Genomic DNA, 17432 nt, shown 5'->3' with positions numbered 1-17432 from the left:
ATGGATGGATGGATGAGTGAATGGATGGGTGGATGGATGAATGAGTGGATGGATGGATGAATGAGTGGATGAATGGATGGATGAATGGATGGATGGATGAATGAGTGGATGGATGGATGGATGAATGAGTGGATGAATGAGTGGATGGATGGGTGGATGGATGGATGAATGAGTGAATGGATGGATGAATGAGTGAATGGATGGATGAATGAGTGAATGGATGGATGAATGAGTGAATGGATGGATGAATGAGTGAATGGATGGATGGATGAATGAATGAGTGGATGGATGGATGAATGAGTGGATGAGTGAATGGATGAGTGAATAGATGGATGGATAGATGGATGAGTGAATGGATGGATGAATGGGTGGATGGATGGATGAATGGGTGGATGGATGGATGGATGGATGGATGGATGGATGGATGGATGGATGGATGGATGGATGGATGGATGGATGGATGGATGAATGAGTGAGTGGATGGATGGATGGATGAATGAATGAATGAATGAGTGGATGGATGAATGGATGAATGAGTGGATGGATGGATGGATGAATGAGTGGATGGATGAATGGATGAATGAGTGGATGGATGGATGAATGAGTGGATGAATGGATGAATGAGTGGATGGATGGATGGATGAATGAGTGGATGGATGAATGGATGAATGAGTGGATGGATGGATGGATGAATGAGTGGATGGATGAATGGATGAATGAGTGGATGGATGGATGAATGAGTGGATGAATGGATGAATGAGTGGATGGATGGATGAATGGGTGGATGGATGGATGGATGAGTGAATAGATGGATGGATAGATGAATGAGTGAATGGGTGGATGGATGGATAAATGGATGTGAGTGAGGATGGTAGTGTGCGTAGATGGGTGAGGTTAAATAGGTAGGATGGCAGGTAGGTGAGGTGGTCAGATGGCTAGGGTGGGCACATGAGTCAGATGAGCAAGGTGGGCAGTGTGGTATGTAGGTAAGGTGGTAGAGTAGAGGGTGGCAGGTGGGGCTGTCGGGTCGGAGGGGGGCTAGTAAGATCGGGTGAGGGTGTAGTCGGGTGGATCAGGTAGTCAGGTGATCATTAATAGTGATTGGGAGGTCATTTGTATAGATAGCCAGGAGTTAGACTAGGATATTTCTGCCTAACATTCCCTGGAAGACTATTCAGATGAGACACACAGAACAGTCCAAAGTCTCCAACTCTTAACTCAGAGTTGGAGACTTTTGCGGAGGGTCCCAGGGAGTATGAAAATTGCTTGTTGGGAGTTCAAACTTCCCGGGCAGTCCCCACAGAGTCAGCATGTTGTTACTTCCGAGGGGTCTACCCAATTTCTCCCCATGGGACAATCCCCTTATTCCAGGAACCAGTCTTTTGAACCTTTGTTGCAGTCCTTTTAGGGCAAGTATGTCTTTCCTTGTGTGAGGAGAGCAAAGCTATATATACTCCATGTATGACATCACCAATAATTCCAGTAAGACTTCTTTACTCTTATACCTCATACGAACATATGAAATAGGAGTAGGCCATTTGACCCCTCGAGCCTACTCTGTCATTCAATAAGATAATGGCTGATCTGTTTGTATTTTGAATTCCACATTCCCATCTAACCCCGTTAACCTTTGATTCCCTTGCCTAACAAGAATCTACCTACCTTGGCCTTAAAAATATTCAATGATCCTGCCTAGGCCGCCTTCTGAGGCAGAGTGTTCCAAAGTCACACAACCCTCTGTGAAAAAAAAATTTCTCCTCATCTCTGTCTTATAAGGGTGACCCCTAATTTTGAAACAGTGTTCCCTAATTCTGGACACCCACAAGAGTCATTTCCACATTCGCCTTGTCAAGGCCATTCAGGATCTTATCTACTTCAATCAAGTCATCCCTCACTCTTTATAAACTCCAGTGAAAACAAGACCAGCCGATCCTCATGAGACATATTCGTTCCAGGTATCAATCTAATAAACTTCCTCTGAACCATCTCCAACACATTTACATCCTTCCTTAAATAAGACCAAAATTGCACACAGTATTCGAGATGTGGTCTCAACAATGCCCTGTATAACTGAAGCATAACGTCTTTACTTTTATGTTCAATTCCTCTCGTAATAAAGGATAGCATTCCGTTAGCCTTCTTGATTATGTGCTGTACCTGCATAGTAACCTTTTGCGACTCATGCACTAGAACACCTAGATCCTTCTGCAACTCTGACTTCTGCAGTGGTTTTCCATTTAAGTAATACTCTGCGCTTTTATTCTTCCTGGCGAAGTGAACTGCACATTATACTCCATCTGCCAGATTTTTGCCCACTTACTCAACCTATCTATATCCATCTGCAAACTCATGTCTTTTTCACAACCCCTACTTCCCTACCTATCTTTGTGTCATCTGAATTTAGCTACTATGCTTTCCCTCCCCTCATCTAAGTCATTGATGCAATTTGTAAAAACTTGAAGCCCCTGCAGGACTCTACTCATCACATCCCGCCATTTATACACACACACTGTTTCCTGGCAGCCACTTCCATCTTTTATCTATGTTAATACATTTACCCCCTACACCATGAGCTTTTATTTTCTGCAATAACCTTTGATGTGGCACCTTATCAAATGCCTTCTGGAAATTCTAGTACAGTATGTATACAGGCTCCCCTTTATCCACAGCACATATTACTCCTTCAAAGAACTCCAATAGATTGGTGAAACATGATTTCCCTTTCACAAAACCATGCTCACTCTTCCCAATTTACCTTGAGCTTTTCTAAGTGCTCAGCTATAATCTCTTTAACGTTCGATTCTAACACCTTCCCCACAACAGACATCAAGCTAACTGGCCTATAGTTTCCTGCCTCCCTCACTTCTTGAATAGAGGGGTTATATTTGCTACTTTCCAGTCTAATGGAACCTTTCCAGAATCTAGGGAATTTTGGAAAATTAACACCAAAGCATCTACCAACTCATTAGCTACCTCTTTTAAGACTCTAGGATGAAGTACATCTGGACTCAGAGACTTGTCAGTCCCGCAGCTCCATCAGTTTGCTCAGTCCACTTCACTAGTAATTGTAATTTCACCAAGTTCCTCTCACCCTTCCACCTCCTGATTTACAACTATTACAGGAATGCTTTTTGTATCCTCTATTGAAAACAGAAGCAAATATTTGTTCATTTCATCCGCCATTTCCTTACTATCTACTATTGCCTCCCCATTCTCACTGTCTAGAGAACCAACACTCACTTTACTTACTCTTATTGTTTAAATACCTGGAGAAACTCTTGCTAACTGTGTTTACATTTCTAGTTTGTTTCCTCTCATACTCTAATTTTTTCTCCTGATTAACCTTATGGTCATTCTCTGCCGTTCTTTATATTCTGACCATTCCACCTGACCTGCCACTCATCTTTGCAGTTATATGCCTTTTCCTTAAGTATGATGCCTTTCCTAACTTCTTTAATTAACCACGGATGGTGGGTCCTCCCTTTAGAATTTTTCTTTATGGTAGAATATACTTATTCTGAGTATTCTGAAATAACCCTTTTAATGTCTGCCACTGTTTCTCTATTAATCTATCCCCTAGCCTAGTATCCCAGTTTACTTCAGCTAGCTCAGCTTTCATGCCCACATAGTTGTCCTTATTTAAGTTTAAGATACTAGTCTTAGACCCATTCTTCTCCCTTTCAAATTGGATGTAAAATTTAATCACATTGTGGTTGCTACTACCAAGGGGTGCCTTTACTCTGAGGTCATTAATTAATCCTGTCACATTACACAATACCAAGTCTAATATAACTTGTTCTCTGGTTGGTTCCAGAACGTGCTGCTCTAAGAAACTGTCAAAAGCATTCTATGAACTCTTTATCTGGATCAATACTGCCAATCTGCTTTTTCTAGATTTTATGTAGATTAAAATCACCCATGATTATTGCCGTCCCTTTATCACAAGGACCCAATATTTCTTCTTGTATACTTTGTCCTACATATGGTTACTGTTGTGGGGGCCTGTAGGCCACTCCTACTAGTGACTTCTTTCCCCGACTTTTCCTCATCTCCAAACAAACTGATTCTCCATCCTGATCCTGAACCAAGGTCATCCCTAACTATTGCACAAATGCCATTCTTAAAGATTAACAGTGCTATCCTCCAACTTTACCTAGCTTCCTATTTTTCTTGAACGTCATATACCCTTCAATATTCAGGACCGAATCCTGGTCACCCTGCAGCCACGTCTCTGTAATTATTATCAGATCATATTTATTTACTTCAATGTGTGCTTTCAATTAATTTGTTATGAATATTATGTGTAAATATCGAGCCTTTAGTTTTGACTTTTTGTTGCCTTTGTAACATCCAGTCTTGATTGTTAGTGCATTCTTAGATTTTTTTTCTCTCTGTCCATTCCTGCCATTCTCTGACCCTCATTTTCCACATAACTATTTTCCTCTCTTACCTTGTCTCTATTCTTTGATATACCACATCTTCCCACATTTGATCCCTTGTCCCCACTATTTAGCTTAAAAGTTATGCATTAGTTATGCGGTTTGCAAGAACACTGGTCCCAGCATAGTTCAGGTGTAGACTGGCCCAATGGTACAGGCCCCACTTTCCTCAGTACTGGTGCCAGTGCCCCACAAACCGGAACCCACTTCGCCCACACCAGTCTTTGAGCCACGTATTCGTCTCTCTAATTTTAGGAGAGATGAATACATGGCTGAAAGACTGGTATGGGAGAAGTGGGTACCGGGCAGTAACAGCTAATATACTATTTGCCCTCATGTTGTCTGCATGTAAAATTCCTGTGGTTCAGGTACCTTGCTTGCAAACACTCAACTTCCAACAATGGATGATCAAAGCAAGGTGTATTTTATTTTGCTTACCTGGTGGGCACAAAAAAAACACTACAAATATTGCTCAGTTGTCAAAAGTAAACCATTTGATGGCAAACTAATCATTTTTAACCAAACAAACCACATCACAAACCAAACAAATTAGAAAAACATGGATCAAATTAAGATTATCGACAAGGTTTAGTTTATCGATATCCTACCTTTATCCTGTTCCAATGGCTGCTGGGAGAAAATACTGTCAAGTACAGAGCTCCTCCATACCCTACCCTCCTGGGCAAGTACAGCCAGCATTTGAAGTTCTGGGTTCCCATATTCTGATAGTACTTTATGGGCTGCCTGCAAAAACAATTCATAATATTTAACTTTATTCTGCACAAGGTCATTATGGCATAAAAGAAACCATTGGGTCTATTAAGTTCATGTAGGCTAACTCCATTTTTCAGGGCAACAGAAGTATGTATACATAAAGAAGGAAACATATACCCTTGAAGGTGACAATGTGGCTAAAAAGTATGTGGGTTACTTGAGTTTTCAGATAAAGGAATAGAATACAAAAGCAAAAAGATCATGCTACACCTTTAAAAAAGGTTAGGCCTCATCTAGAGTACATGGGCCATTCTGGGCACCACACTTCTGTAAAATGTAAAGGCATTAGAAAAGGTACAGAGGAGGATGTTACTATTGATGGAGGACTTCAGTAATGTAATGTTGAAAAGATCAGGACAGTGTTTTCCCTGGAACACAAAGTTAAGAGGGGATCCAATGGAAGTTTTCAACATCAGGAGCGGTTTTGACAGAGAAAAAACGCTGTGGTACATGCCGCTGACTGCGATCAAAACTGCGGCCTTACTTTTTTGAGCTGGAGCTTTAGGGACTCTCTGTCCCAGCTGCAGGATGTAGCCATCAGTGAAGAATACCCCAAGAGGGGTAGTAGCATGATGCAGAAGCAGTGAGACCACACCCTTTCATGTCAGCAGTAGAGTAACACCCCAAAAGGTCCAGTAGGCATGTGGTGTTATGTTTTATAAAGTTCTTAAGCTTTTTAAGCAATATATTTTAAGCTTTCAAATCCACTTATTTGCTTTTATAAGTTTATACAACCTTTAATTTAGTATAAGTAAACATGAAAAAGTCTTGACGTGAATTGAAAAAGTACTTAGAATTAAATAAATGGTTAAGTACATTAGGTATCTGGCTGCATTGATTTTTTTTAATATTAGTGTTTACCCAATGGATTAGAAGTGGTTGCAGCTGCTCCCAAATCCACGATGGCTTTAAGTACATTGATATTTCCTTAATGCAGAAGGCATTGGACAAGTGAGTTGTGTACAATTGGGGTGGTGGAAGATTGCATGGAGGGTGGAAGAGCAGGGTGTCAATTGTTCGGCAAGTTTACTTTTAAATATATTTTGAGGTCTTCCCAATACATCATCTGCTGTTCATCACTTTCAACTTAGGTCCTAAGTCTGATTACAGGCAAGATTATGCTGGAGTAAGTTTCTAGGCAAGTTCAGGGTATAGAGCCCAAGTCTACAAAGGTGGGTCAGTGTGGGAGGCATCCATGCAGGGTTCCAGGCATTGTGTCTCTGTCCATTGAAAGCTTGAATTCCCTGGCTGAGTATCACGCATGTGTGTGGCTCAGGACTTCCTCTATGTCCTGACAGGTAACAGCAGTAAATGTCTGAATATTCAGCACTATTTCCATCAGATGATCTGGGCCATTCCCTCTAGTGAATCAATAACTAGAGGTCATGAATTCAAAGTCATTGGTAAGTTTCAGAGAGGAGGAGAAGCCTTTTTCACTGAGGTGCAGTAATCTGGAATGTTTTACCCGTAAAGGCGGTGGAAGCTGATTCCAAAATTATTTTAATAGAGAGTTGGACAGGCACTTGAAGATGAGTTTATAGCAATAATAGACAACAAGCATAGATGTAGAACAAAGCATGACTGTTCTTTCAAAGAGCTAGCATAGACACAACAGGCTGAATGGCCTATGGGTCTATGAAAATGAAAACTGTAAAAAATGATCAAAGTGAAAGAAGGTTTTTGAATTGTACTTCCCAAGGTTGCCATAATTCCTTGATTAACCAGTCCTTTATTTTAAACTTAGTTTTTTTATGCAGAAATGTCACACACCTCAGAGTTAAAAGCAGTTGACACCTTAATATATGCACAAGACCATCCATGTTCACGGTGCTCATCATTTGAGGATATATAATTAGTTTACATTGCTAGCTGCCAGTAAAATTGTTTTGGTCTAACTTTCTAAAAACCAAAATCATGTCCCCAATGCAAGTCTTCAAAAAAAAAGTTTCAGTTTTACTTTTCTTAACAGAAAAAAAACTCATGATTAACAATTTCTGTAGATGGATCTTGATTAAAAAGTAGATCCCATGACTAACATTACTGAAAATGCATCCTGCTATATCAAATAGTCAAACTTGTTTGGTTTACTGCTTTCATGACAACTAGTTCTCAAAAGTGTGCAGTATTTGTGATAATGACATGTTTGTAATAATGACCTGTTGTGCAAGAAATTCATCACATAGAATAGAATCATACGATGGTTACAGCACAGAAGGATCCTGTTGCATTCATGCCAGTACTCTGCAAGAACCACTCAGCTGCTCCCACTCTGTCATTGACAAGGCCAACATTTATTGCCTATTCCTAAATGAACCGCAGTAATTTGTGCAATGTAGGTACACTCACAGTTAGGTAGGCAATCCCTGTAAAGTTTTGAAACAAAAACAGAAAATGCTGAAAAAACTCAGCAGGCCTAACAGCATCTGTGGAGGGAAAGACAGAGTTAATGTTTTGAGTCCGTATGACTCATCTTCAGATTTCCACCATCCACAGTATTTTGCTTTTACCCTGTAAAGTTTTGATGTGCATGGCCAGTTTTTCAGTGTGCCATACCTTTAAATTTTTTTGCACGGCCATAAAAAACGTGGTGCTTAACGCCACCCAAGGCCATCATGGTACCTTCCAGGCTCCTGTGCAATGATGTACATGCACAACTTAGTGAGAACATTGGTCATGATGGTGATAGGAACTTGCAGGTGGTGGTGTTCCATTGTGCCTGCTGCCCTTAATCTCCTAGGTGGAGAAGGTCACAGATTTGGAAAGTGCTATTGAAAAGCCTTGGATGGGGTGCAAATTAAGTGGATTGCTGCGTCCTGGATGCATTGAGTACATTGAGTATTGTGAAAACTGCACTCAGGTCAGAAAGAGTGAGTCATCAATAGCACTGGAGGCCACTGGGTCCATAGAGTCCATGCTGGGTCTCTACAAAGCAAACCAGTCACCTCCATTCCATCCTCGTGGGCGACAAGTTCCAGGTCACTACCATGTGATTCGTAAAAAAGTTCTTCCTCACATTCTTCCTGCATATCTTGCACAAAACATTAAAACTACGTTCCCTAGAATCTTGCACACTGCTAGCAAATCTCCCCTCAATCTCCTTGCTTCAAGGAGAATAACCCCAGCTTCTCCAACCATATCTTTTAACTAAAATCACTGATCCTGGAACCATTCTGGTAAATCATCTCTGCAACTTCCAGGACCCTCACACTTTTCCTAAAGCATGACAACCAGGACTGACAATACTCCAGTTGTGGCCTAACCCGAGCTTCATAAAGATTCAACATGGCTAGAGGTGTGCATTGTTCTGGAGTACAAGCTTTCACACAACAGCTGATTTGCTGTTGGGGCCCCACAATCATTGCTATATCCTATGCGCTTAGCTATTTCTTAATATCACATGAAGTGAATTGGCTGAATACAGGCACGCAATTGTGTGGTGTTCAGGAGGAGGCTAGATGAATCATCCACTTGGCACTTCTGGTTGAGTCTTTTGCAGCGATGTGCTGGGTATGCTATCATTGAGGGTGGGATGTTTACAGAGAGATTCCTCCTCCTGTTAGGGGGTTAATTCACTATCATTCACCACTGGATATAGGACTCCAGATCATTTTGCTCTTAGTTGTGACAGAAGCCATGTGTTGTAACTTCACCAGGTTGGCACCTCATTTTTGGTGCACCTGGTGCTGCAACTGGCAAGCTCTCCTACCCTCCTCAGGATTGGTCCCCCAATTTGATGAATGTGCTGAGTCATGAAGTTATAGATTGTAGTTGAATATGATTCCGCTGTTGCTGATGGTCCACAGCACGTTATGGATGCCCCAGTTTTGAGATGCCAGATCTATTCCAAATCCAAGTTAGCACATTGGTGGTGCCTTACAACAGGATGGAGGGTGCCCAGAGTGTAAAGGCAGGACTTGTCTCCACAAGGACTGTGCAGTGGTAACTCCTACCAAAAGTTAGGGATAGATACATTTGTGACAGGCAGATTGGTCAGGATGAGGTCAAATGGGATTTTCCCTTCAGTAGGTTCTCTCATCACCTGCCATGAGTTCAGTCTGTCACTAATAATGCTACCTAGCCACTCTGGTGGACATTGAAATCCTGCACCCAGAATACATTCCTCACCACCTTCAGTGCTTATCTCAAATCAATGAGAAACACTGATTCATTTGTTGAGTGTGGGTGATTGTTTTTATTCTTTCACAGGATGTGGGTGTCGCTGGCTAGGCCAGCATTTATTTCCCATCCCTAATTGCCCTCGAGAAGGTGGTGGTGAGCTGCCTTCTTGAACTGCTGCAGTCCATGTGGTGTAGATACACCCATGATGCTGTTAGGGAGGGACTTACAGGATTTTGACCCAGCAACAGTGAAGGAACGGCAATATTGTTCCAAGTCAGCATGGTGAGTGGTTTCGAAAGGAACTTGCAAGTTGTGGTGTTTCCATCCATATTCTGCCCTTGTTCTTCTAGATGGTAGAAGTCACGAGTTTGGAAGGAGCTGTCAAAGGAGCCTTGATGAGTTACTGCAGTGTATCTTGTAGATGGGTACACACTGCTGCTACTGGGAAAAAGCTTCTGACTCTGTCCATGCCACTCATAATCTTGTAAACTTCTTTCAAGTCGCCCCTCAATCTCCGTCGCTCTAGTGAGAGCAATCCGAGTTTCTCCAACCTCTCCTCATAGCTAATAACCTCTAGACCAGGCAGTATCCTGGTAAACCTGCCCTGCGCCCTCTTCAACGCCTCCATTTCCTTCTGGTAATGTGGTGACCAGAATTGCACGCAATATTCCAAGTGTGGCCTAACCAAGGTTCTATACAGCTGCAGCATGACTTCCTAGTTTTTATACTCAATACCCCTACCAATGAAGGCAAGTATGCCATATGCCTTCCTGACTGCCTTATCCACCTGTGTTGCCACTTTCAGTGACCTGTGGACCTGTACACCCAGATCTCTCTGCCCGTCGATGCACTTAAGGGTTCTGCCATTTACTGTATAATTCCTGCCTTTATTAGACCTTCCAAAATGCGTTACCTCGCATTTGTCCGGATTAAACTCCATCTGCCATTTCTCCGCCCAAGTCTCCAACCGATCTATATCGCGTTGTACCCTTTGACAATCCTCTTCACTATCTGCAACTCCTCCAACCTTAATGTCGTCTGCAAACTTACTAATTAGCCCAGTTACATTTTCCTCAAAATCATTTATGTATACTACAAACAGCAAAGGTCCCAGCAATGATCCCTGCGGAACTCCACTAGTCACAACTCTCCATTCAAAAAGTACCCTTCCACTGCTACCCTCTGTCTTCTATGACCAAGCCAATTCTGTATCCATCCTGCCTGAGTCCAGCTCCAATTTCGTAGAGGGCTTTTTCTGGAGCTTAGAATCCATTCTATGCAGTGTGGAAGTGGTGGGCAACTCCATGACAGTACTTGTGGATGTGACCATAATGCAGCTCTGACTGTCAAACAAACAGCTTTCATTGTGGTACAAACAGAAGCCTCCCAATATCTGAATGCTGCAATGGAATCTCAGACTGAAGTCATGAAATCTCAGCTTATTGCCTTGCAAGCATGGCAGCAAGCACCAATGCTCAAAGAGGCTTTCAGGGTCTCACAACAGTCCACCAATCTCTGCCACGGCTGATTACTAGGATAGCCTGAGGCATCGTCCTAGGGGAGTGGCAGAAGCTTCAAGGGGCATGAACCTGCTGTCTACTCTCAGGACAACAGTGTGTGTGCTCTTATTACTGGCTCTACATCAGTGCCTGGAAGCTTGCTAGCCCACTATCACCCATTATGAGGTGGTGCAGTTCGAAGCCAGGCCTTGATGGCCAAGAGCTGCTTGAGGTCATCCTGCAAGACACATGCTGTCTCCGGCAATTCTGTTGCTCAGTTGGTTACAAGTGCCAGAGTTAGAAAATTGTGGTTTCAAGTCCCACTCTAGGACCTGCACAAAAATATAGGCTGCACAGTCAGAGGTGCCATCTATTGGATGAAACATTAAACAATGGCTGCCTGCCCTCTCAGGTGAATGTAAAATATGTCATAACACTATTTCAAAGAACAGCAAGGGAGCTAACCCCAGTATTTGGGCCAACAATTATCCCCCAATCAACATCAGAAAAACAGATTATATAGCATTTAGCTGCTTGAGGGAGCTTCCAGTATGCAGTTTGATTAACGTGTTTTACTCATTACTACAGTGGCTATTGTTAACAGTATGGGACTTTACAAGAAGGTTATGGATTAAAATGTGTACTTAAACTTGAGGTAAAATAATGTTAAGACAGACCATAAGGAAAGAAACTGAAACTACACCCTATTGAAAATCAAGAAGCAGGTTTCCTACCTTGTGCAGTAAAAAAGACAGGTACTGGGGAGGTGGGTGCTGGGGAGGGAGGGTTGGCAGCAGCAGAGAGAGGGACACACACGTGCACACATACACTTGCGCACACACGCGCGTGCGCACATGCAGGGAGATACAAGCGCCCATGCGCAGGCACACAGGCAGAGGGGGACGCACAGGCAGGGGGGCATGGAGAGATACACACAGCCACAGACAGACAGAGGGAGGGAGGGACACACACACAGCCACAGGCAGACAGAGGGAGGTACACACACACAGCCTCAGGCAGACAGAGGGAGGGACACCCACACAGGCACAGGCAGACAGAGGGAGGGACACACATACACGGAGGGACAAATACACACACGAACCGAGGGACACACACAGGGAGAGACGCAAGTGCGGGTGCACAGGCAGACAGTGTGTGTGTGCAAACTCAGCACTGGAGTGCTTAAGTTGGAGTTTGGTGACTGAGGGAATTTAAGGATTAATTCCTATATAAAGTCTAGTCTTTCTTTAATTTAGTAATTAACTAAAAGTTGCTGTTTGGATTGGAAGAAGGTGAGTTTTAGGCCAGCTTTAAAACAGGGTTTATACAGGCTCTGATGTAGCTACAACTAGTTAATTAGATAACTGGCTTAAATAGGTTTTCAGAGGCTAGATTCGGAGAGTATAAAAACAGGCTATCTTATAGTGCTGACTTTGGGCTGCGGTAGAGTGCTTAAATTGGAGTTTGGACTGAGGGAGTTCAGTGAGGAGGGAACGAGGTGATCCTTTGTGTACCGTGAGTAGAGTTGGGTAAGTATTTCCTACTTATATCACTTACAGTTTTTAAGGTCTTATTTTGTGTTTCATCGTTTATAAGGGCTATATTCTGTAACAACGAGGAGAGGGGAAGAAGGGCCCTAGAGTAATTGATATTATTTGATATTAAGTATCTTCCAAAAGGTTTAATTTAATTTTAAGGGGTAAGTCATAGCAGGAGAGCTCAAAGCCTTGGTGTGCTCCTCCTGCTCCATGTGGAAAACTGGGAACATTTCCAGTGCCTGGGGCTAACATGTGTGCGGGAAGTGTCTCCAGCTACAGCTCCTGGAAGCCCGGGTTTCGGAGCTGGAGCGGCAGGGGACACTGTGGAGCATCTGCGAGGCGGAGAGTATCGTGGATAGCATGTATAGAGAGGTGGTCACATCACAGGCTAAGAGTCCAGAGGCAGGAAGTGAATGGGTGACTACCAGGCAGGGCAGGGGGACTAGGCAGGCAATGCATGAATCTCCTGTGGCTATTCCCCTGCAAAACAGATATACCGCTTTGGATACTGTTGGGGGGGGGGGGAATGGCCTCTCAGGGGAAAGCAGCAACAGCCAAATTCGTTGCACCACAGTTGGCTCTGCTGCATAGGGGAGGAGTAAAAAGTGTGGGAATGCAATAGTTATAGGGGATTCAATTGTAAGGGGAAGAGATAGCCACAAACGAGACTCCAGGATGGTATGTTGCCCCTCCTGGTGCTAGAGTCAAGGATGTCTCAGAGCAGCTACACGACATTCTGAAGGGGGAGGGTGAATAGCCAGTGGCCATGGTACACATTGGTACAAACGACATAGGTAAAAGAAGGGATGAGGTCCTAAAAGCAGAATATAAGGAGTTAGGAAGTAAGTTGAAAAGTAGGACCTCAAAGGTAGTGACCTCAGGATTACTACCAGTGCCACGTGTTAGTCAGAGTAGAAATAGCAGAATATATCGGATGAATATGTGGCTGAAGAGATGGTGTGAGTGGGAGGGTTTCAGATTCCTGGGACATTGGGACCGGTTCTGGGGGAGGTGGGACAGGTACAAACTGGACAGGTTACACCTGGGCAGGACCGGAACTGATGTCCTCGGGGGAATATTTGCTGGAGTGGTTGGGGAGGGTTTAAATTAAAATGGCAGGGGAATGGGAACCTATGCAAGGAGTCAGAGGAGGGGGAAATCAAGGACAAGAACAAAAGACAGAAAGGGGAATAAAAAAAGTGATAGGCAGAGAAATCAAGGGCAAGAATCAAACAGGGCCTCAGTGAAAAATTGTGGGAACAGGACAAGTGATGTTAAAAAGACAAGCCTTAAGGCTTTGTGCCTTAACGTGAGGAGCATTCGCAATAAAGTGGATGAATTAACTGCGCAAATAGATGTAAACAGGTATGATATAGTCGGGATTATGGAGACATGGCTGCAGGGTGACCAGGGATGGGAACTGAACATCCAGGGGTATTCAGTGTTTAGGAAGGACAGACAAAAAGGAAAAGGTGATGGAGTTGCATTGCTGCTTAAAGGGGAAATTAACGCAATAGTGGGGAAAGATATTAGCTCCGACGATGTGGAATCTGTATGGGTATAGTTGAGAAGCGCCAAGAGGCAAAAAACATTAGAGGGGGTTGTATATAGGCCCCCAAACTGTAGTGGTGATGTTGGCAATGGCATTAAACAGAAACCAGAGACACATGCAATAAAGGAACATCTGTAATTATGGGTGACTTTAATCTGCATATAGATTGGGCAAATCAAATTAGTAAAAATACCGTAGAGGAGGAATTCCTGGAGTATATACGGGATGGTTTTCTGGACCAATATGTTGAGGAACCAACTGGAGAACAGGCCATCCTCGACTGGGTATTGTGTAATGAGAAAGGAATAATTGGCAATCTAGTTGTGTGAGGCCCCTTGGGGATGAGCGACCATAATGTGATGGAATTCTTCATCAAGATGGAAAGTGACGTAGTTGATTCTGAGACTAGGGTCCTGAATCTTAATAAAAGAAACTACAATGGTATGTGGCGCAAGTTGGCGATGATGGATTGGGAAACATTACTTAAAGGATGACGGTGGATAGGCAATGACAAACGTTTAAAGAGTGCATGGCTGAACTGCAATGATTGTTTATTCCTGTCTGGTTCAAAAGTAAAATAGGAAAGGTGGCCTGGCTTACAAGGGAAATTAGAGATAGTGTTAGATCCAAGGAAGAGGCATACAAATTGGCCAGAAAAAAAACAACAGACCTGAGGATTGGGAGCATTTTAGAATTCAGCAAAGGAGGACCAAGGGATTGATTAAGGAGGGGAAAATAGAGTACGAGAGTAAGCTCGTGGGGAACATAAAAACTTACTGTAAAAGTTTCTATAGGTATGTGAAGAGAAAAAATGATTGGTGAAGATAAATGTAGAATGTCAGGGGAATTTATAATGGGGAACAAAGAAATGGCTAAATACATGCTTTGGTCTGTCTTCACAAAGGAGGACACAAATAACATACCAGAAATGTTGGGGAACACAGGGTTTAGTGAGAGGGAGGAACTGAAAGAAATCAATATTAATAGTGAAATGGTGTTGGAGAAATTGATGGGATTGAATGCCGATAAATCCCCCGGGGCCTCATAATCTACACCCCAGAGTATTTAAGGAAGTGGCCCTAGATATAGTGGTTGCATTGGTGGTCATCTTCTGAGATTCTATAGACTCTGGAACAGTTCCTACAGATTGGAGGGTAGCTAATGTAACCCTACTATTTAGAAACATAGAAACTAGGAGCAGGAGTAGGCCATTCGGCCCTTCGAGCCTGCTCCGCCATTCATTATGATCATGACTGATCACCCAACTCAATAGCCTGTTCCCGTTTTCTCCCCATACCTTTTGATCCCTTTCGCCCCAAGAGCTATATCTAACTCCTTGGGGGGGAGGCTCACGGGCAGACGGAGGGAGGGAGGGAGGGAGGCCCATGGGCAGACAGAGGGAGGGACCCACGGGCGGACAGAGGGAGGGGGGAAGGCCCACGGACGGACAGAGGGAGGGAGGCCCATGGGTGGACAGAGGGAGGGAGGGAGGCCCACAGATGGACAGAGGGAGGGAGGGAGGCCTATGGGTGGACAGAGGGAGGGAGGCCCACAGACGGACAGAGGGAGGGAGGGAGGCCCACTGGCGGACAGAGAGAGGGAGGGAGGGAGAGAGGGAGGGAGGCTCACCTTCGGACAGAGGGAGGGAGGGACGCCCACGGACAGACAGAGGGAGGGAGGGAGGCCCCCAGGCGGACAGAGGGAGGCAGGGCCACAGGCGGACTGAGGGAGGGAGGCCCACACACAGGCAGACAGGCAGAGGAGTGGACACACAGACGGGCACAAAGGCAGAGGGAGGAACACACACAGATAGACAGAGGGAAGGACACACAAACACAGACAGATAGAGGGAGGGACACATGAACACAGACAGATAGAGGGAGGGACACATGAACACAGACAGATAGAGGGAGGGACATACGAACATAGACAGATAGCGGGAGGGACACATGAACACAGACAGAGGGGGGACACACAGACCGGGTAGGGACACAGACACACGACAGGTGGAGGGAGGGATACACACAGACGGAGGGAGGGACACACGCACACGGACAGAGGGAGTGACACACGCACACAGACAGAGGGAGGGACACACACATGGACAGAGGCAGGGACACACAGACAGAGGCAGGGACACACGCACACGGACAGTGGGAGGGACACACGCGCATGGACAGTGGGAGGGACACACAAACACAGACAGAGGGAGGGACACACGAACACAGACAGGGACAGAGGGAAGAACACACGGACAGTGGGAGGGACACACAAACACAGACAGAGGGAGGGACACACAAACACGGACAGGGACAGAGGGAAGAACACACGGACAGAGGGAGGGACACACAGACAGAGGGAGGGACACACACAGACAGAAGAGGGAGGGATACACAGACAGACAGAAGGTGGAACACGCAGACAGACAGACAGAGGGAGGAACACGCACACAATCAGACAGAGGGAGGTATACACACAGACGGAGGGAGGGACAAATGCACACAGACAGAGAGAGGGAGGGGCACACGGACAGAGAGAGGGCCACAGGCACACGGACAGAGGGAGTGACACACGTACACGGACAGAGGGAGTGACACACGCACATGGACAGAGGGAGGGACACGCACACGGACAGAGGAAGGGACACACAGACAGAGGGAGGAACACACGAACACGGACAGGGACAGAGGGAAGAAACACGGACAGAGGGAGGGACACACGGACATAGAGAGGGAGGGATACACGAACACAGACAGAGGGAGGGACACACGAACACAGACAGGGACAGAGGGAAGAAACACGGACAGAGGGCGGGACACACGAACACAGACAGAGGGAGGGACACACGAACACAGACAGGGACAGAGGGAAGAAACACGGACAGAGGGAGGGACACACGGACACAGAGAGGGAGGGATACACGAACACAGACAGAGGGAGGGACACACGAACACAGACAGACAGAGGAAGGGACACACAAACACAGAGATATAGAGGGAGGGACACGCACACAGACAGATAGAGGGAGGGACACGCACACATAGACAGATAGCGGGAGGGACACGCGCACACACACAGATAGAGGGAGGGACACACGCACACAGACAGACAGAGGGAGGGACACGCGCACACGGACAGAGGGAGAGACACATGCACATGGACAGAGGGAGGGACACACGCACACGGACAGAGGGAGGGACACACGCACACGGACAGAGGGAGGGACACACGCACACGGACAGAAGGAGGGACACACGTACACGGACAGAGGGAGGGACACAGGCACACGTACAGAGGGAGGGACACAGGCACACGGACAGAGGGAGTGACACACGCACACGGACAGAGGGAGTGACACACGCACACGGACAGAGGGTGGGACACACGCACATGGACAGAGGGAGGGACACACAGACAGAGGCAAGGACACATGCACACGGACAGTGGGAGGGACACATGAACACAGACAGAGGGAGGAACACACGAACACAGACAGAGGGAGGAACATACG

The 17432-nt window shown here is 45.2% G+C and overlaps 1 protein-coding gene across 2 annotated transcripts in view; it reads right to left on the bottom strand.

The window, feature by feature from the left end:
* Positions 1-17432, bottom strand: part of LOC121293328 (zinc finger protein 292-like) — a 403832-nt gene that overhangs the window by 59874 nt on the left and 326526 nt on the right. For both annotated transcript variants that reach the window (XM_041216283.1, XM_041216290.1), the window contains exon 4: positions 5048-5183. In XM_041216283.1, the coding sequence (XP_041072217.1) occupies positions 5048-5183 (136 nt within the window). The remainder of the gene's footprint in view (positions 1-5047; positions 5184-17432) is intronic.

The sequence above is a fragment of the Carcharodon carcharias genome, chromosome 2 (assembly GCF_017639515.1).
Source record: "Carcharodon carcharias isolate sCarCar2 chromosome 2, sCarCar2.pri, whole genome shotgun sequence".
NCBI classification, from domain to species: Eukaryota; Metazoa; Chordata; class Chondrichthyes; order Lamniformes; family Lamnidae; genus Carcharodon; species Carcharodon carcharias.
This window is presented reverse-complemented; position numbering and strand designations above follow the sequence as displayed.